At 41.9% G+C, this 23,283-nt stretch overlaps 1 protein-coding gene across 1 annotated transcript; it reads right to left on the bottom strand.

Moving 5' to 3' along the window:
* Window positions 1-4,106: 4,106 nt before the first annotated feature.
* Grxcr2 (glutaredoxin and cysteine rich domain containing 2) lies at window positions 4,107-17,137 on the bottom strand. Its single transcript, XM_004664716.1, has 3 exons — window positions 16,802-17,137; window positions 10,639-10,866; window positions 4,107-4,289 (listed from the first exon to the last, which is right to left on the bottom strand). The coding sequence occupies exons 1-3, from the start codon at window positions 17,135-17,137 to the stop codon at window positions 4,107-4,109; spliced, it is 747 nt and encodes a 248-aa protein (XP_004664773.1).
* Window positions 17,138-23,283: the final 6,146 nt, after the last annotated feature.

The following is a 23,283-nucleotide window of genomic DNA, read 5'->3' as shown; positions in this document are numbered from 1 at the left end:
TCTCTCCTCTCCTCCCCTCCCCTCCCCTCCCCTCCTCTCTCCTCTCCTCTCCCCTCCCTCGCCTTCCCTTCCCTTCCCCTTCCCCCTATCTCCTTCCTCTTTCCTTGCAAATAAATAAATTTTAAATATTTATTTGTTATTTATTTATTCATTCATTCATTTGAGAGATAGGATGGGAGGGAGAAAATCAGCACCAGGGACTGCTGCCACTGCAAATGGACTCCAGAATCAGAGCCGCTTTGTGCACCTGGCTTTATGTAGGTTGTAAGGAGTTTATGTAGGTTTTGGACCAGGAGGCTTTGCAAGTATGCGCTCGTAACCCTCAAGCCGTCTCCCCGCCCTACAAGCACTTATCTTGTACACTCCTGAAACGATGCCTGTCCAATGATGTCTCCCTAAGATGAAAACTGCGTCTGCTTCTAACCCTTCTCCCCTTACGTGTTTAATTTTTATTTTATGTTATGCCTTTCTAACACATTACACATTTTGTATATAGTTGTATGGATGTATACTTCTCTGTATCTTGTGTATATGTATAATGTATAGTTATATAAATATGTAATATAATTGTAAATGTATGTAACATAAATTTATATTTTATAAACTATATAAATTTATAAGATTACATATGTATGTAGTATAATTATATAAATGTATTTAGTTATCTATATCCCCTTGCCAAAACGTAAGCTCTAGGGAAGCCAGGATTTTGTCTACTACTATATCCTTGGTGTTCAGTAAATACCTGCATTTAATTTGCTTTTGTTTTTGCTTTTAAAAAATGTTTTATATGAAATAGCTTAGCGGTTAAGCGCTTGCCTGTGAAGCCTAAGGACCCCGGTTTGAGGCTCGATTCCCCAGGACCCATGTTAGCCAGATGCACAAGGGGGTGCACGCATCTGGAGTTGGTTTGCAGTGGCTGGAAGCCCTGGTGCGTCCATTCTCTCTTTCTCTCTGCCTGTTTCTCTCTGTGTCTGTCTCTCTAAAATAAACAAGAATAAGCAAAAAATATTTTTTAAAATTATTATTTATTTATTTATTTATTCGAGAGAGAGTGGTAGAAAGAGAGAGGTAGAATGGGCATGCCCATCTAGCCACTGCAAATGAACTCCAAATTCATGAACCACCAAGTGTATCTGGCTTTATGTCAGTACTGGGGAATCAAACCTAGGTCCTTTTGCTTTGCAGGTAGGTGCCTTAACCACTAAGCAATCTCTCTAGCCCTATTTTTGCTTTTTAAGTAAGATTTATTTTGACTCATAGATTCTGTCCATTCAAGAAATACTTGAGTATCTGAACATAGTGATACACACCTTTAATCTGAGCACTTGGGAGGCAGAGGTAGGAATATTGCTGTGAATTCAAAGCCAGCCTGAGATGACATAATGAATTCCAGGTCAGCCTGGGCTAAAAGAGACCCTACAGAAAGAAAGAAAGAGAAAGAAAGAGGGAGGGAGGGAAGGAGGGAGGAAGAAAAGAAGGAAGAGGAGTGATGGAAGCAGGGAGGGAGGGAGGAAAGAGAGAGAGAGAAAGGGGCTGGGGAGATAGATCAGTGGTCAAAGGCACTGGCTTCCAAAGCTGACAGCATGAGTTCAATTCCCCAGTACCCACGTGAAGCCAGATGCACAAAGTGACACATGTAACTGCAGTTCATATGCCGTGACAAGAGGCCCTGGAATGTGCTTGCTCTCTCTCTCTCTCTTTCTCTCTCTCTCTCTCTTTCTCTTACTCTCTCCTTTTCCTCACCCCTGCTTGCAAACAAATTAATTTTTTTAAATTTTATTTATTTATTTATTTGAGAGCGACAGACTCAGAGAGAAAGACAGATAGAGGGAGAGAGAATGGGCGCGCCAGGGCTTCCAGCCTCTGCAAACGAACTCCAGACGTGTGCGCTCCCTTGTGCATCTGGCTAACGTGGGACCTGGGGAACCGAGCCTCAAACCCGGGTCCTTAGGCTTCACAGGCAAGCGCTTAACCGCTAAGCCATCTCTCCAGCCCACAAATTAATTTTTTAATCCCAGCACTCAGGAGGCTGAGGTAGGAGGATCATGATGAGTTTGAGGCCAGCCTGAGACTACATAGTGAATTCCAGGCCAGCCTGGGCTAGAGTGAGACCTTACCTTGAAAAAGCAAAATAAAATAAAATAAATACTTGATGGTCAGCAGTAATGTGCTATATACTTGAAAAGGTACTAAGAGCTTAATGTAAAAAAGTTTCTAACATAATAACAAATACCTGCCTTCTGAAGAAATAAAATTAATGTCGTCATTATTAAACATATTTACCATGTGATGTCAAAATACTAAAAGTGCTTAGAAGCATGAGCAAAGAAGCCAGTGTGGGCAAGGAAACAGGTGAGGGATGATGTCCCAGTGCACATGGGAGTTTCTGTGTGTGTGTGTGTGTGTGTGTGTGTAAGGAAGAAAAAGTAATATGGCTCTAACTGTCCCTTCTGAGCAGCCACCCTGAATCCAGTAAGGGGGTGGTGGGAGCTACAGATTAGTGGTAGTACATTGTCAGTATGTGTGAGGCATTGTCAGCCTGCCCTGGTTTCAATCCCTAAAGCTAGTAAGGTGATCCTCCTCCAAATATTCCCTGTAATTACCATTGCTAGCAATGTTACTACATCAGAACTCCTTGTTTATATATCTGTCTCCTCCCCTGAAATTGCAAGCTGCACAAGATTCCAAAGGTCTGGTGCTTCTCTGGGTCACACCAGGCCCCAAACACCTGGAGTCTCAGACTGTATTTGTGGCTGATTGCTCCTGTTAAAGAAGAGACTAACTTAAAGATCTTTAGACATCACCCCTTCCTCTGTTGTTCTAGAAAGATAGAAAAGCTGTAATATGAGAACCATACTCAGGGCAGAATGTAATTACCAGAGAAGTGGGGAGGGGGGAGGAGAAACAGCAAGAGGGGACAGGAAATTCACCACTGATTCAAAGTCTGTTTCCACCGTTTTTATTACAAGTATTGGTATTGACCAAAAATGCATTGCACTGCTGAATTATTTCAACAGAATATTAAAAGACCAAACAATCTTGAACAATTAAGGTATTAAAACAGAATCCTTACAGAAAAGTAGCAGATCTCAAGACATAACAGATTTTACAGTGTCCTCCTCCTGAGGTGTGGAGAGTGGGTATTCAAGCTGCAAAGGTCATTAACAAAAGTATTTTTCTAACTTTACAACAACTTTGAAGAGGAAAGAATCATTCTTGGTATGTGTGTTCATGGACAGAAGAAACCTAACAGCTAAGCATCAGCTTTAGTCAGCTTTACTCTGCAGGTTTCCGGCAGACATGTCTAAACTGTCTGCAGTCCTCTGCGCAGAGCTCATGGCTAGCTCTTGGTCTTTAAATAGCTGTGCACACTTGGTAACCACTGACGATCTTAAGAAGTTCTACTACACACACATACTTAAGCACCAAATTTGTTATAAATTGGTTTGGCTTGGCTGATCACCTCACCAGTCAGAGGCACACAAACCATCCTGACTCAGCTGCACCGGAGCCTAAGTCCTGCTCAGAGCCTGTAAAGGAGAGTGCCGCAGCACACCACCCAGGAGCCCCTCAAAGGAGAGACCTCTGCTCTCCAGAATCAGAGTCCTGCTCATGTCCAGTGTGGGCTAGCCCTTCCCTCTTCTGCTTAATTAGAAACTCAGTTTGACCATAAATAACGGGAATTTGGTTCATGAGAAAGCTACCTCTTTATTTCTTTCTTACCACATAATTTTACAAAACAACTCCCAGCCAGGAAATGACTTCCACCCACAGCCTGGAGTGTGCATTTACTTGTTCACTGGCACAAGGGGAAAACGAAGCTAAGTCAAGTGAGATGCATGTGCATGTTCCTGGAAGGATAATTTTAGAACTGGTTCAAAGCACACACTAATTCAAAAATGCCCTGCTCCTTAGATCCACATGGAGATGTTACCAGCTTCTCCAAATGTCATCAAAAGCTTCAAGATTTGCTAGTGGTAGAAGTGATTACAGCTGAGGCAGCTCTCTGGCTGGGAAAGACAGCAGCAGGAGGAGGAGGAGGGGCAGTCTATGAGGAATAACTCTAGGGAGAGCACAATAAAAACAGACACTCAGAGCCAAGGCTATTGGTTGCAAACGTGGCAAGGCTGCAGGCCATTCTCGTTACAAGCAGGGCACCTCAGGGCCCGATAGGACTCCTTAAATCTGTTCGCCAACATGGAGAATTTGCTGCCGTGGCACAGAGAACAGGTGGCACTGCCTGACCCATGGCAGTGAAGACAGTTGTCCTCAGGAAGCTCCCCATCCTGAAAAAGACAGGCAAGGCTTTAGTTAGACCAGCAGTTCAAGTTTATTGTCCAATGATGGGTCTTGGCAAAGGCTCCAGAAGAATTGGAGGAAATTGTTTCCTACACGTGCTAATGGTAAGATGGCCAGGACACTGAACAACCACAGCAGTACCTTTTGTTGGTTTCATTTGTTGTTGTTGTTGTTTTAGTATATGTACTGCCAAAGCAAGCACTATTTGTATTTTTTTTCAAGGCAGGGTCTTACTGTAGCCCAGGCTGACCTGAAACTCTAGTCCAGGTGGCCTCAAACTCTAAGGTCTCCAAAGTCCTGGGACTAAAGGTATACACTGTCCCACCCAGCATTAACAGCAGTTTTATGAGCGAATTTCTTGGATGCACATCTCTAGTATGGCATCTTCTGTTACCACATCTGGCATTGTGAGACTTGACGCTCTTCACTACCCTGGTTACCATCTCATATGTAATTTCTATAAGCTCCATAATGGAAGGACATGGCTTTCCTTGTTGCAAATACTGATAGTGAACTCTTGTAGCATGCCTATAAGGAGCCCAGGTACAGTTCCATGCATGACAGTCCTGCGTGCGATTCATTTAATCCTCACAATCTTCCAGAGAGATATGATGAATACTATCATCTCGGTGTCAAAGATAGGAAAATGAGATGCTGGGAAATTAATGTCCGACACACAACAAGGAAGAAGAGGAGATAGATTTGGATCCCATGGGGCTGAGTAGCCAGGATTCACCCTCCTAATGACTATGCACAAAGCCCCTAATTGCAACTTTCAAGAAGGATGGCTTTCTGAAACAGGCTGAGCAATTGAGTGAGTAAACGAATGAACGTTACCCACTTCAAAGCTTAGCTCTGCATTTGTACCATGTTTTATTCACTTTGAGCACTGTGTGATTAAGAGCTATCCTAGTGAGTAAGAGCTCTGCACTGTGAAGTCAATAGAATAGAAACTGTAGTCTGATATGGCTGTGTAACTTTGACATTCCCTTCACCTCTCCTAATCTATTTCTCTTCCTGTAAGGTGGGAGTGGTGACGCCTGTGTCTGAGTGAGATGGTCTGTTCTCTGGCATGTCATAAGCTCTCTTATAAAACTGAGTTCCTTTATCAGCCTTTCCAATGGTCTTCAGTCCTTGACTGTCACTCTCCAGAAAATGTTTCTTAACTATTGTCTGGAGACAATATGTCTAAGACATCTCCCAAGGAAGAAGGAGCAATATCAGCTTGATACCTGAAGAATCTATTAATGACCCCTATCTATTTAAGCTTCTAAACTTCTTGTTAAATCCATCTCATTTTCTCCATCCCACACCCACAATCCGAGCACAGATGCCCACAAACTCTGGCATGAATTCACCAGTCTTGTGAGATGTTCTTCCCACTCATGCCAATATGATTATATTTCCTACCATCCTGACTTTCATGTGGAAAGAATGCAGGAACTCTTTTAGCAAATACTTGCCCTCCAGATAAAGTCTCACGATGAAATCCAATCTCCTAAACTGATCTAAACGTTTTGTTGCTTCTTCCATCCAGCTCTTGTCCGTGGGCCTCTCTCCTCAGGCCTGCCAACCCCAACTTCTTCCCGCATGTCAGCTGTGCAGCTCCTCCTCCAGGAGGGCTTACAGGCCCACTGAGGCCTCCTACCCAGGAGCCCTACCCCCGCCTGCAGCTCTCCTACTCCACTGAACATTCCCGAGGACCAGACCACAAGTGCCAGCTCTCCATCCCTTCCAGAAATGTAGGCCAGAGCCTGGCACAATATTTCTCAGTCACATGCTGGCTTCTGAATAAACAAATGTAATAGTGATATATGAAGTAACCTTGTAGTTCTTGAATTCTAGGAACTAATAATCCCCACTGGTTGGCTCCATGTAACGAGCACCATTTTTTTGTAGTGACATGGAGAATCAAACCCAGGACCTCACAAATACCAAGCAAGTGTTCTGCCACTGAGCCACACCTCCACGTAGCCTTGTCTTATAAGCAAATGATAAAAATAATTTCTAGAAAGGTGGCATGGAATGTGAAAACATCTCCAATGTGGCAAAGAGCCTAGGAAAGGCATTACATTTGATTCATTCTAATTTAAGGAATGAGATGAATTGTCCAACTGACAAAAACTCGTATCTATATGCTCTTATGTTAACATTTTATAAATTATTGCCACACTTTAATTGCATTATTAATGGAGAAATTTGCATTTATCTCTTAAACAGCTCAAGATAAATGTTTGCCAAATTATTCTTAAAATAAATTTCCATGATCCATTTTTTTTTTCTCTGTCAGATCCAGGATGTCTTGTAGCTAGTACCTGATCCCAGAGAAATCTTAATGATCTAAGTCAGCAATGCTGAAGAAAGTACAATCAACCCCCGCCATGGTGTTCATGAAATGGCAGGTCTGAGGTTGGGAATTTATGAGCTGCTCTGGGGAGCTTGCTGCAGAGCAACAGGACAGTCCCCACACAGGTACAGTGAGCACCAACGCTCACACTGCATGGCCAATGGGCTGTGACTATGAGATTCGTGATGGCTGACTCTAGTGACCTCTGGCAAGTTACTTAACCTCTCTGAGAGCCTCAGTTTCCCCTAATAGAGAATGAGACAGTAACGCATGCTCCAGGGCCCTGGTGACAATGCAATAAGCTATTGTATGAAAAACATTGAGCATGGTACCTGAGTTTTGTAAGTCTGCAATAAATAGCAGCTATTATTATTACTACGACCACTGTCTCAAAGGTGAGATCTCATAAAAAGTCCAGACAATTTATAGCTACAAATTCTCTAAGCACAAATCTAAGAATTTTCCCTTTGTACATTTTACCAGGGCTCAATTCAATTATTCTTATCCTTTTCTTTTAGAATTGATAGGGATTCAGGGTAGCCTGGCTTTTTGCCTGGCCCTGCTTTCTCACCAGGCTCTCCCTTCCCAGTTTCACACAGTACAACAAAGTCTCTCTTGGTCAGAAAAGGCTCCTTGATATTCTTTGACCCTCTCTTTTAGAATAAAACTTCTCTGGGCATTTAGTGCACGAGGGATTGGGGCAAACAAATAGCAATTTAAAGCAGAGTTTAAAGGACAGACAATTAAAGTGTAACCTTTCCCGGCAACCTTCTGCCGCAGCGCTGTCCTAGTTCAGAGCACCACAGCTAGACAGCATGGATGCCTCAAATTGAATCAGAAGGCAATTGTCATGTCAGTCCTGGAGTTGCTCTTTTTTTTTTTCCCAGGCCTGCTGTGGGAACTGTACTTTACCAGTTTTTGTTCTCTTCTGGAAAAACAAAATAATATGTGTTCCTTCCAGTCACACTATGGTAGGTGACAGAATGGGACTCCGTGGGAAGGTAATGCCTCAGGTCACACTGTTCAGTCCTCTGCCTGCTGCCCTACTAGGTGCTCAGTAGTCCTTGCCATAATATTATGTGGAAGACAACAGAACCAATGGCAGAGTCCTTCCCCAATAGCACCTTGGTCTCAAACTCCAATATTCTTTATTTTATATTTTATTTATTCAATATTTCAGCTACTATTTATGGAGTATTGATTATATTCCAGGATCTTTTTCATTAACCTGGGAAGTGCAATGTTGCACTCAACATAAGCATGGGCCTGCCATCATGGAGACCAAATCCTGCTGGGGAAGCACAACTTAGCAAGATCAACACATAACTGAAGTGAGGTGGCAGCTGTGAGGAGTGCAAGACCCTGACAGATCTGTCCAAGAGGACTTCATCCTCATGGAGGCCAAGCAAGTCAAGATGCCCCTGAGGAGTGAAACTGCCACTGTTTTCTCAAGAGCTGAGGGCGACAGGATGGGGGACCTGGAGGAAAATCCAAGCAGAGGGGATGTGCCTAGGGTGGATGAGTAGATGGACAGTGTATCTGAGGTAGAAGGCAAAAGGAAAGGCATGAGAGATGAGGAGTCAAAGCCCAGCAGTGAACAGGCTAGTAGGGCTTTCTAGAATAAGTTAGGACTTTTGGTCATATGCCAAGCAATATAGGATCACTGAAAGCTTTGAAAGGTAGAAAGGTTGTGAGGGGCTGACAGAAACAGATTTCCATTTCAAACACATTTTACTGGGTAGGAAGTCGACCTGGAAAGAGGCACAGGTACATTTGCACAAATCCGGGGAGCCTTTCTGCGGAGCCCGCGTGGCTTAGGCTCTGCTGAGGGAGATGGAGGGGAGGGGAGAATAAAGTGGACCATGGGTGAGCTGAGGGGAGTTGAGTAAATTTGTGAGGTAGAGTAATAAGAGAGCAGGGAGACTTTGATACTTTGAGTCCATCACTCAAAGCCAGCCATGACTTCCTCCTCCTCTTCACCTCACCTGCCCCCTCCCTCAGGTTTCAGGAAGCCCCTCACCCACTTTCCATGCCAACTCATGGGACATTAGAGTGAGTCCCACAGGAAGTCTCACATTCCAAAGGACAGAATGTAACAGAATGAACTACTTCTCCTTGTACCCAAGCTTTTACTATCAGCATAAACTCGCCACACTTGCCTCCCCACCCCATACTTCACACTGGGAACTATGAACCAATAAATACAGCATTGTTCCCCTTGTCTGAACAATTCCAAAGTCACACTTCTCTGAGGGCTATGGAGGTAAATATTATAACTGGTTACACTTCCTTATTTAAAAGTAGGCAAGAAATAAACTTTAATAATATTTTCTCATTTATTTATTTGAGAGAGAAGGAGAGAGAAAGAGGCAGATAGAGAATGAGCACTTTGGGCATCCAGCCATTGCAAACAAACTCCAGATGCATGTGCCCGCTTGTGCATTTGGCCTACGTGGGACCTGGGGGAGTTGAACCTGGGTCCTTTGGCTTTGCAGCCAGACACCTTAACCACTAAACCATCTTTCCAGTCCAATAATATTTTTTAAAAAAATTTTAAGCCAGGTGTGGTAGTACATGCCTGTAATCCAAGCTTTTAGGAGGTGAAGGCAGAAGGATTAAGAGATCAAGGTCATCCTCAGCTACATGAGACCCTATCTCAAAAAGAGGGAGGGGCTGGAGATATTGCTTAGTGGTTAAGGCTTTTGCCTGGGAAGCCAAAGGACCTAGGTTCAATTCCCCAGTACCCACATAAGCCAGATGCGTAAGGGGAAGCATGCATCTGGAGTTTGTTTGCAGTGGCTAGAAGCCCTGGTGTACACATTCTCTGTCTGTCTCTTCTCTCTCCTAGCAAATAAAGAAATAAAATAAAGTTTCTTTATAGAAGGGCTGGGGAGATGGCTCATTGGTTAAAGAAGATGCTCTTGTGTAAAGCCTGCTGGCCCAGTTTGATTCTCCAGCATATACATAAAGCCAGATGCAAAAAGTGACCCAAACATCTGGCATTGGTTTCCAGTGTCAAGGAACCCTGGCAAGCCCATACACATATGCACACATGCATGCAAATAAACAAATGAATAATATATTTACTTAAAAAAGGAAACTGGGCTACAGTGAGACTGTCTCAAAATACAAAGTGCCTGGTTGGCAATCCCTAGACAAGCATGGTGTCCAAGGAGCTCTGGTATGTGACATTTACTGCTGACGGTAGCATCTAGCTCACTTGTTCACTTTCAGTATATTTCAGTACATTGTAGTTCACTTGTGTCTGGGCTTGTGGATTTACAGAGTGTCTCTACCGGTAGTGAACTGAGGACAACACTAACAACAGAAGCACAAGTGAACACATGATGAAAGGACAGATTTTCTCCCACCTTCAAAGCTTACTTTTTATTTTTATTTTTATTTATTTTTATTTTTGGTTTTCTGAGGATGGGTCTCACTCTAGCCCAGGCTGACCTGGAATTTACTATGGAGTCTCAGGGTGGCCTCGAACTCATGGCAATACTCCTACCTCTGCCTCCCAAATGCTGGGATTAAAGGCGTGTGCCACCATACCCAGCTAAAACTTACTTTTTATAAACCACATATCACTGTGGAAACAGCAAATACCTAATCAGATCTGAAAGTAAGTCATCCAAAAATTAAAAATTACCAACACTTGAAATATGGACTTATGCTGGGCATATTGGCGCATACCTTTAATCCCAGCACTCAGGACACAGAGGTAGGAGAATCATCATAAGTTCAAGACCACTCTGAGACTCCATAGTAAATTCCAGGTAAGCCTGGGCTAGAGCAAAACCCTACTTTGAGAAACCAAACAGAAAAAGAAGTAAATATGGACTTAGAACTGCTAAGCCTTTTTGTATTACAAATTATAATAAATATTAAGATTTTTCACATCTTTAGTATTTTGACATCCTATTCAAAAATTTGTAGACCACTGGTGTAGGGCTAGTCCCTAGGGGAACAGTGTGGCGCTGACACACCTGCCTGTATTGAGCATGGGGGAACATGCCTTCTGTCTCCAGCAGAGGCCTATCATTCCGATCCCTGTCTCCATAACTTTCTTCTTTGCTCATCAGAGACTCTTCCTCAGCCTCTTCTTCCTTCTGGAGAATTTTCCTCATGAAGTCCCTCTTGTCCATTGGGGTTCGGATGATTTTCAAGTTGTTTGTGTAGATGATTATCTTTCCAAAATCTATAATAGGTGGATGCTAGAGAGAGAGAGAGAGAGAGAGAGAGAGAGAAAGGGAGTGAATCTTCCCTACCAATCACAAGCTGCAAGGTTGCAGAACATACTCAACCACCATAAAGGAAAATAGGACAGAAGGACTTTGCACCAATCAACAGTGATTCATCAGACCTCAAGGCCATGGTTCATTACAAGACTTATTTGTTCTTTCTGAAAGCCAAAGAATCTAGTTTGCTTTTTTGCCATGGATGGTAACCAGTCAAAGCATCAGAACGTGCAGGGGTGCGGAGGGCAAGGCCTAGCACTTCCATTACTATGGAACACACAACACAGAGCTTGGCACAGTCAGTCTTCAACAAGTACAAAAGGATCATGCTTTTGTTTCACACAAATTTTTTCTTCATTTTTCTAGGCATAAGTACCAATAAAAACACATGCTATTTACTGAACACTTTGTGTCAGACAACATGTGAAGCACTTCACCACTATTATATCACTTTCCCCTAAACATCTCTGTGAAGCAGGTGCTATGATTTCCATGTTTTACAGGTAGAGACAAAGTCTCAGTGGGGTTAAGCACCTTTCCGAGGTGACAAAGCAAGTTCCATGGCTGGGATTTCAAATCCAGGTCACCTTTTTTTTGGGAGGGGCGAGGGTTTCAAGGTAGTGTTTCACTCCAGTCCAGGGCAACCTGGAATTCACTATGTAGTCTCAAGGTGGCCTCAAACTCACAGTGATCCTCCTAACTCTGCCTCCCAAGTGCTGAGATTAAAGGCGTGCACCACCCTGCTTGGCTCCAAAGTCCACCATTTTAAAGCACATTTTAGACTCCTACACTGCACTATGCCCAAACATTCCTCCTTCCCAAAATATATCAATGTATACTATAGATGATGATAGAAGATAGGTAGGTAGATAGATGATAGATAGATGATAGATAGATAGATAGATAGATAGATAGATAGATAGATAGATAGATACATGTATATGTATATATCACTATCTGTCAAATATATGGATGCATACACTCTGTTACAATTAATTTTTAGACTTGATTTTAGCTAAAAGGCCAAGAAAAAATAATGTTTTGATTATCCATATAATGTAAAAATCTTTATGTCAATGTACTTCTAAATGATCATTGTTAGTAGCTTACATTCTCCTGTATGGATTTATCATGTGTTGCTTAATGATTTGTTCAGGAATAAATTAGGGCAATACTTCAATGTAGTAAAGAAGCCTGGAGGACTGAGCGCACAGGTCAGTTGCAGAGAACTTGCCTAGCATGTGTGAGGCCTTGGGTTCATCAGAGGTAGAAGAGGAAGAGGAGAAAAAGAAGGATAGCTGAAGGAAGCAGGAGAAAGAAAAGTAAGGAGAAGGAAAGGAAACCACCTAAAAAGAAGTGGTCAGGGAAGTACTATTTGACCAAGAAGCAAAATATACATTTTGGGCTGGATAGATGGCTCAACAATTAAGGAATTTGCCTGTAAAGCCTGACAACTCAAGCTTGACTCCCCAGTGCCCTCATAAAGCCAGATGCACAAAGCTGCACATGCATCTGGAGTTTGTTTGCACCTAGAGGCCCTGGAGCACCCAATCTCTCTTTCTCTCTCACCTTGCAAATAAATAAATATTTTTTTTAAAAGAAGAAATAAGCTGCCAAAAAAATAATGTACATTTTTACCCTCTTAAGAAGCCTGAAGGGAAATAATTTTGGACCCCAGTTCAACTGTCCACTGCTCCTAAGATATAGGACAGTCATGGACTTCTCAAAACTCTGTTTTATTCATCTGCACATGGTCCGCCATCTAGCAGGTAGATACTACCACTGACAGTCTAGTTCTTGAAATTCAGTAATACTTCCACACTGAATAGTAGCCAGATAATGTCCTGAAGGTCTTGAGTCCATTATCCTGAAACTCCCATTATCCTGTCTCCTTTTGGGGAGTCTCTACTGTTGCCAATCTCAGTAATATGAGTTAAGATCCATAGTTCTGCCCCAACTTTCTGCTTGCTCACTTCTAGGCTTACTGAATAATGTTCCTATAGTTAAGTATTTCAATTCTTGTTCCTGAGACTAATGCTAGCAACTTCTGGGAGGGGAAGATGCTTTGAAAAACAAGTAAGACAAATTTGTAAATTCTGAAGATAATATGTCAGTGGGCATTAACTACTGCTGCCAGTAAAAACTATTTTTCTGTGGCATATGCACACTTGCCACATTACTAAGTACCTCAGCATGAAGTATGCTGTCATACTGTAGAACTGCATAAACCAAAACTGTTGAGCTACTACACTTCAACAATCTCCTGTTTAAAGCCCACACATGCTCAGTCCAAATCTGACATGAGCAAAACTTCAGTGTTCAGGCTCCCTTCTTTGAAACAGTTGTGGAGTTATCAATGGCTAAGCCACTAGCTTCCCATGGCCCTTTTTTCTTGTTCGCTCTCTTTAAGGGATCATGTAGCAGCTTCCATTTCCTATTGTCTTATGCACACTGGATTCCTGTTTCACACTCTGGACTATCAGTTTCTGAATCTCAGAAGATAAGGATGGTGGTACTTTTGGAAGGTTCCATTTCTACTTCCAGTGATAGCCAAAGAGGTTCAGTTACTAGGAAGCTTCATCACATCTTGAGTGTTTCCTTTTATCTTTTTTCCAAAAGGCAAACTTAGTATGTTCAGAGAATATAAGATCATCTGCTCAGCCCTCTGCTTCTTTAGCTGGTCAATGTAAGAGAAACAGGACAGTCAATGTTTCTACTCCAGTGGTGAAGGGTCCCAGGTCATCTTGAAGGTGTGTATAATACAGTCCTCTTGACAGCCAAATCTTCCTGGTGTCTAAGGAAATTCTCTAGGTGTAACTGAAGTTCACATGATCTGGTTACATCCAGCTGGCTGAGAGGAAAATCCACTCTTGAGCCAGGATGGAACCAGGAATGCTTCAGCTTTTTCCAGAGTCTAGAATGGCAATTTATGCCATTAAGCATTTGTGAATATTCAGGTTTCTGTGGCAACTTGGCTAGAGATTGTTATTCAGGCACTACTAAACTTTCTCACTGCTCTGTTTTTAAATGCAGAGATGACTTATTAGGTAGTAAAAAGTTAATCTGTTTTGGAGTCAAGCAGACCTGAATCAAATTTTATTCCAATGATACTTGACAATTATGGCAAAGGTGAAAGTTATTTAATTATTTACACTTCTGTTTCTCCAGTTTATAAAATTCTTTCTCACTGTAAGGATGCAATCAAATAGTATGTATAATATGGGTGTTCAATAAATACTACCTCCTTTCCTTTCCCTTCCACTTTTTTCTCAGACCTTGCAAATTTCAGTAATATTTAGTTCCTTAAAATAATTTCATTACTTATAACTACTTTTTCTATCCATCACACACAAAAAAAGACGACATTTCTTTAAGAACTTGCTCGCTCCTGTAATAGTGGTTAGCACTTGCTGGATACATGCAAAGTGCCAGGCGCAGTGCTAAGTGCTCTATGTGTGTTTCTACTTTAATTGCTGTAATGATCCTCCACTCATTGATAATGATGCTGAGGTTCAACTAAATTAAATGATTTCCTCAAGTTTACACAACAAGTGACAGAAACAGCCAGCCCTTCTCTGACTTACAGCAGAGCCCTAGTTTATTATAATGATGTAAAACACACATAGCATAAAACTTATTATTTTAACCATTTGTAATTGTAGTGATCTGTGGCATTAAGTATATTCACATTGTTAACCATCATCACCTCCAAACTCCAGAACTTTCTCTTCTTGCCAAACTGAAATACGGAATATATAAACAATAACTCTTGTGTCACCTCTATCCCTGACAACAAACAGCTACATTTTATCTCAGTGGATTTGACTCTTGTAAATATATGATGTAGCTGGACTACACACTATTTGCCTTTCTGCATGTGGCTTATTTCACATATCTTCAAACTCCACCCATGTTAGCACCTTGTCGAGGAGCTATGGCATTCCAATATTTACTTGTATCACATTTCGTTTATCTATTCATCAATCAATAGACATTCAAGTTGTTTCTACATTGAGATAATTGTGAATTGCTATAAATACTGGTGTACAAATATTTGTTCAAGTTCAGAGCCCTTCCTTTAACTCACTGCATCTAGTCAGTATTTACTAGGAGCTTTTTACAGTTGGATTTGCTGTTGAAAAATCACAATATTTCAGTTTTTGCTCCTTGTTCTTTTTACAAATAACACATGGATGAACTATTTCAGTGGGTGGAGCTGCATGAATCCTTCATGACCCTTCTGAAATCCAGAGCCTGGCTAAGGGGGAATGAGGTACCTGATGAACAAAGAGAGCAAGTATATACATGAGACCAAGCAGGAGCCAGATCTTCCACAGAGCCTCTCCACACTATGCTTTAAGCAACTGAGTCACACTGCCATGAAGACAAATATATTTGGTTTTGTTAGTCAACATCAAATCATACACCTACCAATACATCAAATTTAGCACATGGCTTATGAAACACTCCAAATTATCTACCATGGCCTTTTACAAGTTTTATATGAACTATGACTGCTTTCATTCTCAACTTACAAATAAAATATACTTTAAAAGGAATACTATAAGTACAATAGCATACCTAAGACATAAATAATAGCAAGTATTATCATTATCACTATTATTGTATAATGATCTTATTCTTTAAAACTGAGCCTGCCATGGAATTAAAAGTAAGGGGCACCTGAAGATCTGTCTTTATTTTCACTGCACCTGAGGTCTCTGCAATGAGTAAGCCCCTTAACTTGGCACACAAGCTTCTTCATCTACAAATTGGAAATGGCCAAACTTTACCTTTCTCCCAAAGATTATGATAAATAAACAATGTGATGAACATAAATGAAGATAACAGGTGACTACTTTATAATGCATAAATCACTGTGCTAGCATAAGAGGGAGTTTCATTTTAGCCCCCTATTTTATCAAGATGAAACCTGATATTAATTTTGGTAACTATTAACAAGCCTACAATTATCTATTTACCAAAATCCACAAGTTCAAAATAACTCTATAGTCAATGCATTATCTACTTCCTTAGTAAATTAACAACAAAGATGCTTAAAGAGAAATTATCTAAATATCACACTTTAAAGATGAAGTCAGTATTAACCTGGATACATTATATGACTATATTTAGTCTTTAAAAGAAAATGCATTTGTGGTCCCACTGGCATGGGCATATGCACATTTATGAATTTTGGAAATCACTGAGTATTTTCCAGACTCATAGTTTAAAATTAAATCATACATGGACTTTTGATTATCCATAGTACCAGAGAAGCTAACTGAAATTCACAGATAAAGCACATACTTCATGGCAATACTAGCTTGAATGTCTCCCCAGGTAACACTCCTCTTGCTGATTTGCTTTATACCATCTCCTCCAAGGAATACAGCTACCCAGAGTTCATATCAATGAGCATCGGAAAAGACAAAAGTAAGTAAATAGACAAACATTAAAGAAACAAAAAAACAGGCAGTAGAAAGGCGATAGGGAGTAAAACAGGACATGGATAAACTATAATTGGCTGGAGTAAAAGAGGTACCTTCAAACATTGTTCTTTCAGGAAACAAAGCGACCTACTGTTTCCTAATTTTCTAACAGGACAGTTTAGCAACCTGAAAACTATGGCACCTCTATTTAATTTACACATTGAGGAAACTCAGCCAAAGACTCCATTACAGTGTATTACACTGGATGGAATGTGAACACTGCTTATACTCATTTCACTTTCCAATGAGTAGTCAACAAGAGTATTACTGTCCCAGAAATATTATTCCACTTGGCATACCTTTAGCTCTGGCTAGTAGCTGAGTGTGAGCAAGATACAAATCTGGAGCACTTAGGTGTTTCCCTAAACACAGTTTAGGAAGCCTTACCCTTAAAGGTCATAACCACACACAATACCAACCTTATGGTCATTCGCCTTGTAATCATTGAACAGAGGCTGGCCACCTGCCAGCATGTAAGCATGGCCCTCTGGGAACACACTGATCCTCCGAGCGGTCAGCTTAGGAGAGGACAGCTGGGGCTTGGGGGCTTCCCCGGACCCGTAAACACCATCCACTGGTTCAAGGGCCTCCTGGAGGAAGCTGTGAGGGTAGTCCTCTTTTGGCGACTCTAACTCCTGCCCATCCTCAAAGACCTGCTTTAACACTCGCCCACTGAAGGAGGAGGAGATTTTAAATCGTACTTTCCGGGGCTTGTCGTCGCTCTTGGGACTCAGCTTCTTCTCTGGGTCCTCCATCAGCAGCAGGCTCACCCGAGGCTGCCAGGTTTCCGTGTAGCCAGTGAAACCTGGGGTCCCAAGAAAAAGGTATTTTATTTTCTCTCCTCTTGCATATGATTAATTCACGTTGCTGCTGGGAAATGCTCAGTTACAGCAATTGATACCCTCACATTAAATATTGATAGAGCCTCATGAATAGGGAGGTGATCATGGGTTTATGGAATGGATGAAAAAGGAGACAAGGCGGGTTCCCTTCCTATTTCCAAACTCAACCATAATTTCACCCCAACCCTGGCATTTCTGAACTTGGGGTGAGTAAGTCCATTGCATTAAGTGCTAATTTAATAAGGTAAAGACATCAATTAGAAATTATCTTGATATTGTTACCAAAAAACCATAAATCTAACAAGTATTTCATAAATGCCAAAGGTGGTCACACATGTTATTTTACTTCATCCTTACAACCCTACAATGGCTGCTTTACATATCCAGGAAGGAGGCCAAGACTGTTTCCTCCTTTGTACTTTCATTACAACTAAGTCAGTGACAGGAGAGGGCTCAAATTCACATCTATGTGACCCCAAAATCATGACCAGTCCACCAAACTGGAAGTTTTCCAAGGATGTGTCATGGGGCATTAGATTCAGTAGAGTTTCTTAGGGACATCATCTTAGAACAGGAGTCCAAGGGCCTAGAGTTCTGGGTCTTTTGCCCCTTCACTTACCATAGCAACACCACTTTAAGTACATTTTGTGTTTAAGATTCCCTTTGTGGGTGCTGGGGAGATGCTCGATGAATAAAGCACATGCATAAGTGCAAATACCTGACTTCAGATTCCCCAAACCACATAAAAGCCAGATGCTGTGCCCATATCTGTAAATCTTCATTCATCACATCAGGAAGGAGGCAGAAACAGGAGAATTTCTCAGAAGCTCACCAGCCAGCTAGCCTAGCAAATGCACCAGTGAAAAGGAATAAATCAAGAGCCTGCCTCAACCAAGGTTAAAGGTGGGGACTGACACCTGAAATTATTCCCTGACCCCCACATAAACACTATGATACATGAATACAAACACACACACACATCAAAATTAATTAATTTTTAAAAAGATTTAATTTGCAAGCACAACACTAACCTCTACTAGCCTCTGCTAGTGTTATATAAATACCCAACTCTGAGATGGTCACTGGGATGAAGATCAAAGAAGCATATGATGTGGGTCCTAGAAATAGCCTTACAATCTGGTTTAGGAAACAGGTCCAAGACATTTGAAGTAATAACCTCATGCTTAAGGAGCAAGCCATCCACTAATGAGACAAAGGATGGCTAATCCAGTAAAGGAGAGGTCTCTAGAAGACAATGTGCGAGGACTGAGGAGGAAAGGGCCCTGAATTAAGTCTAAAAGGATGGACTCAGTGTGAAGAGTGAGGATGGTAGCATAGTCTTGCTCCCTGTTTTTGCTTATGGTACCACCATTTGCTGAGTTACCCAAGCTGATGACTGTCATACTTCTCGGCCATTCATTTCTATGGATTCTTTCACCACTCCCTTTTTTATGGACTTGAACATTGCCCCTAATTGAAAATGTCATTACTTGTTTTCACACCCCGGTTCCAGTGCCACACTGTTTTGACTGTAGTGCCCCCCAGAAGGACTCTTCTGCAGCAGTCAGTCCCTGGGTAAAGATGCTTTCCAGTGACCAACCACATAGCAAATTTTCACTTCTCCACCTGACACAGGTCCAGAACCCTAGCCTCAGCATCCTTCCTTCCCACCTCTGTCATTCTTCCACGTGCTGCCTGGAATGCATGTTCTGAGTGCACCAGAAAGCTCACCCATTTCTCACAGCCTCAGGTTTCTGTCTCTTATCCAGTACTGTTTCCTGATCAGTGGATAAAATATTTAATTCTCCTTCAAGTAACACTTCAAATGTCACTGCTTCTGGGAAGTTTTCCCACTGCCCCAGGAAGCTTGCCATGGAATCTGGATCTACCACCATTAAAGTGCTTCCCACTTTCCCTGGCCATTCTTGTCTTTCCAGGCAAACAACTGTGAGTGCCTTAAAGCCATGGCTGTCTGTGCCAGCTCTCTGTTCCCCATGGCTAGAAGGGCCCAGTACAAGCTAAACTCAATAATGATCTGTTGAAAGATTTCAGATGAGAGGAGCCAAATAATGAAAATTTTCAGAACAGAAGCTTGGCATATTTTATCCAGAAAAATCAAGACCTAAGATTAAAAGAATGTTAAGAAAAACACCTACCTTTCTACTGAGGAGAAGTACCCCAGTCCTGGGGTATATTTTTTTCTTTTGCATCTTTGTAATCAAAATATCTGACAGAAACTACTTAAGCAAGGAAATGATTGTTTGGGGTTCAGGATTTCAGGAGGATCTTAAGCTGTTTTGGTGGGGAAGGAATGCTGTAAGTGGCAGCAGAAGTGCGTGTAAGCAGCTGACCACATGACAGCTGATGGAAGGCAGAGAGTGGACAGAACCAGGGCCCAGGCTATAACCTTCAAGGCCTCTTCCTAGTGGCACACTTCACAACCTCCCCAAACAGCACCATCACTCAGGGAAGCAGCATTCAAACTATGTGCCTATAGGGACATTTCAGATTCAAACCATGACACTCTTGATGAACCATGACATTCTCAGTACAAGGAAAAGGTTCGGGAAGTAGAACAATGAGAGAGAGAGAGAAGGATGGGGGGCATGAAAGGATGAAAGGACAAATTCTTCTAAGTTCCTAAGGATGCAGAAAAGCTGACCCAAATGTGCCATGAATCAATTCTCGGAGGCAGAGACCTTGATTCCTCATCTTTCAAGGAAGTCAGGGAGGGTCCAAGACTCCACCAGTGTCATTCATGTACAACATCCTTATTTTCCACATACACTACATCATGAAAAAGACAGGAAAGCTCTAAGTAGAGGAATATTTCCTTCTGTCTGTAGCTATCGATGGCCAATAACTTCCCTTCACTGAGGACGACCAGTGAAGCAGCTGGCTTTACAGCTACCTGTCAAATCATCATGTCTGGCCATCCCAGGTGAGCAACAGCGGACAGCTCTCAGAAGCAGGAAACGTCACCAGGTGAAAAGCTGGGCACGAGTTTTCCAAGGACTATTTGTCCAATATTTTTTTAAGCCCTTCACAAGCTCATGGATTTTTAATATCCAAACCAAAGGCCTGGGAAGTTTTGAGGTAGTTCAGCTTACTTAGTAATTTTTATTTTTAGGTGCTTGTGTTTTCAGAAGTCACAATACATCTACTCCCAGAAGGGGGAAATCAATGATAAATTGAAAACAATTTTGGTAGCAATATTAAAAAAACCTTTAAAATGTTTATATCTGTAAACCTGGCTAAGATAGAAAATCACTACAGAGTTCAGAAGAAATCACATGAAAACACTAACCTCAGCTGCCTGTTGGGTGGGTCCTGAGCACTGTTTTCCTTTCCCAGTTTTATTATATTTTTCTCATCAATGATAAACTCATCTTACTTTGATAATCAAGAGAAAAAATAAAATTTAAAAATCCATTCCTTTCACCCCAATAATTTTTCCTGTAGAATTATAAAAGAAGAAAAATACCTAGATAAAGTCTCCACAATATTACTTATAGTAAGAGAAACTATAAACAGCTTAAGTTTCCAGTAGTAGGAATTCCACATATGAAAGATTTATGTCATTTTCTAAAGACTTACAAAAAGTTTGAAATTGTATAGAAAATGTTTATAACACAAATCAAGCAGGGAAAACATTTTAAAAAATTGTTCAGGGTTGCAGAATTGACTAAATAAAGTGGTAAAGACAAGCAAACCTTAACATATTAAAATGTTAGTGGTTTTGTCTAAAAAAAGTCAGAGATGACTTTTTCTTTTTCTTTTTTTTCTTACTTTTAAGAAAACTTGATACTTAACATTTTAAACACTTAACATTTAACAGAGAGAGAGAGAGAGAGAGAGAGAGATAAAGGCCAGGTGTGGTGGTGAATGCCTTTCATTCCAGCTCTGGGAGGCAGAGATAGGAGGAAGGCCATGAGTTCAAGGCCAGCCTGGAACTACAGAGAGAGTGTCAAGTCAGCCTGGGCTATTATGAGACCCTACCTCAAAATAAAATACAGACGAATATATGTCGTTGACTGAAGAAAACTGAATCTTCAACAGTCTGTCATATGTATTCAGGTTAAATTTAAACTAGATAGAATGCCCAACCCGAACAAGCCCGATGGTAAAAGGGCACAGTCAGTGGTCCCACGGGAACAGAATGCAAAGAAAAAGCTCCCCTATGAGGCGTTATAGGCAAGTCTTCAGTATTTGTTTCAGCAGGCCCAATTTAAGTTTACCTGGATTGACAAGTGTTGAAGGATGATTAAATGATTTAAGAGGAATAATCACACAGAGAAAACCATTATGTGGGACATCAGTCAGGAAAAAAAAAAAAAACCTAAGAAGTAGGAGGTACGTTCTTAAGATGTATGGGACTGGCTTAATGGATAAAGTGTTTGCTACACAAGCATGAGGACCAGAGTTTGAATTTCCGGTGTGCACATTCACGCCTGTTGGGTGCGGTGACCTGCCAGTAACTCAAGGGCTTGGGAGGCAGAGACAGCGGGTCGCTGGGACAAGCTGGCTGAACAGCTGTAGGCTCAAGTGAGAGACTGTCTCAGTCAATAGAGAACAACTGAGGGAGGCACCCAGTACCAAGCCCTGTTGATGTGCAACAAATGCATGCACATCAACACACACATGTGCACACACATACACGCATGCATGCAATATACACATAGATATGTAAAGAAGAGGAAGAGAAGACATAACCAAATGTGATATATGAACCTTGGTTGCTTCCTGTGGAAATATGACTCTAGAACTGGTATCAGTTGGACCTAGAAAATTATTTTTTTTCTTTAATTTTTTCTTTAATTTTTTCTTTATTTATTTGAGAGCGGCAGACACAGAGAGAAAGACAGATAGAGAGAGAGAGAGAATGGGCGCGTCAGGGCTTCCAGCCTCTGCAAACGAACTCCAGACGCGTGCGCCCCCTTGTGCATCTGGCTAACGTGGGTCCTGGGGAATCGAGCCTTGAACCGGGGTCCTTAGGCTTCGTAGGCAAGCGCTCAACTGCTAAGCTATCTCTCCAGCCCGACCTACAAAATTATTAATTTCCTTAAAATAATGTTACCCATTTATATGGGACAATGTCCTTTGTGTAAGAGACACATGCTTAAATATTTAAGGCGATGTTACAATGCCTGCAATATAATAGAGAAAATCATCTCCTCAAATTAAGTACATGTGTACTTAAATATATGTGCATATAGGGTTTAAGAAAAGAGTAATGTTTGCATTTATTGGTGACTGATTAAAACATTATTACTCTATATTTTCATGTTTGAAAATTTTCTAGTAAAAATTGGGGAGAAATTACACATTTTTTGTGGTTCACAGAGTCAACACAGTGTATTACTGAACTGCACTTTCACCTTCACACAGACTAGTCCAAAGAGCTGGAACAAGGGCGGGGTGGGGGGCGGGGCGGGGGGTGGGGGCAGGGAGGGAGCAGCAAGCTGTCAGTCTTTGGGCACCAGCTCTCCACGTGCACGCGCACAGCAAGCCAGCAGCTCCTCACACATAAATACAGACACGCTTAACAAAAATAGTATATCATCCTCACAAGGAATAAAAACTAGTTTCAAATATATACAGCAGAGAGCCTGGGATGGCCATAACTGGGCTGGGACCAGCAGGGATGAGACCGCCAAAGAGTGAAGCAGAACCCTGAAGGGTTCCTGGCCAGAGCTTGGCAGCCCTGCTGCCCAGGGTGGGTGGGGGCGGGACACAAATCTGCCTGGTCAGGCGGGACAGGCTCCCCAGACCCCACCCTGCGCACTAGGCTCCCCTTCCTGCCCTTCCTGCCTGAGGTAGGGAAGACCCCAGGGCTGCCCCCGCCGCTCCCTATAGCTCCCCTTCACTTCCAAGCTGAGGCCTTGCTGGACTCCATGGCCAGCAGCCCAAGGCAAAGATGCTGCCCCAGGCAGATCTTGCAGAAGTGAGGCAGCTGAGGCCATAAACAGCTCTGGACACCTGTCCTGGGCCCAGGTGGTCACGGTAATGGGAGCCTGGGGAGGGACGGGAAGGAACTAGGGTGGTGCTAACTTCAAGAG

Source organism: Jaculus jaculus, chromosome 13, assembly GCF_020740685.1.
Source record: "Jaculus jaculus isolate mJacJac1 chromosome 13, mJacJac1.mat.Y.cur, whole genome shotgun sequence".
NCBI lineage: Eukaryota > Metazoa > Chordata > Mammalia > Rodentia > Dipodidae > Jaculus > Jaculus jaculus.
This window is presented reverse-complemented; position numbering and strand designations above follow the sequence as displayed.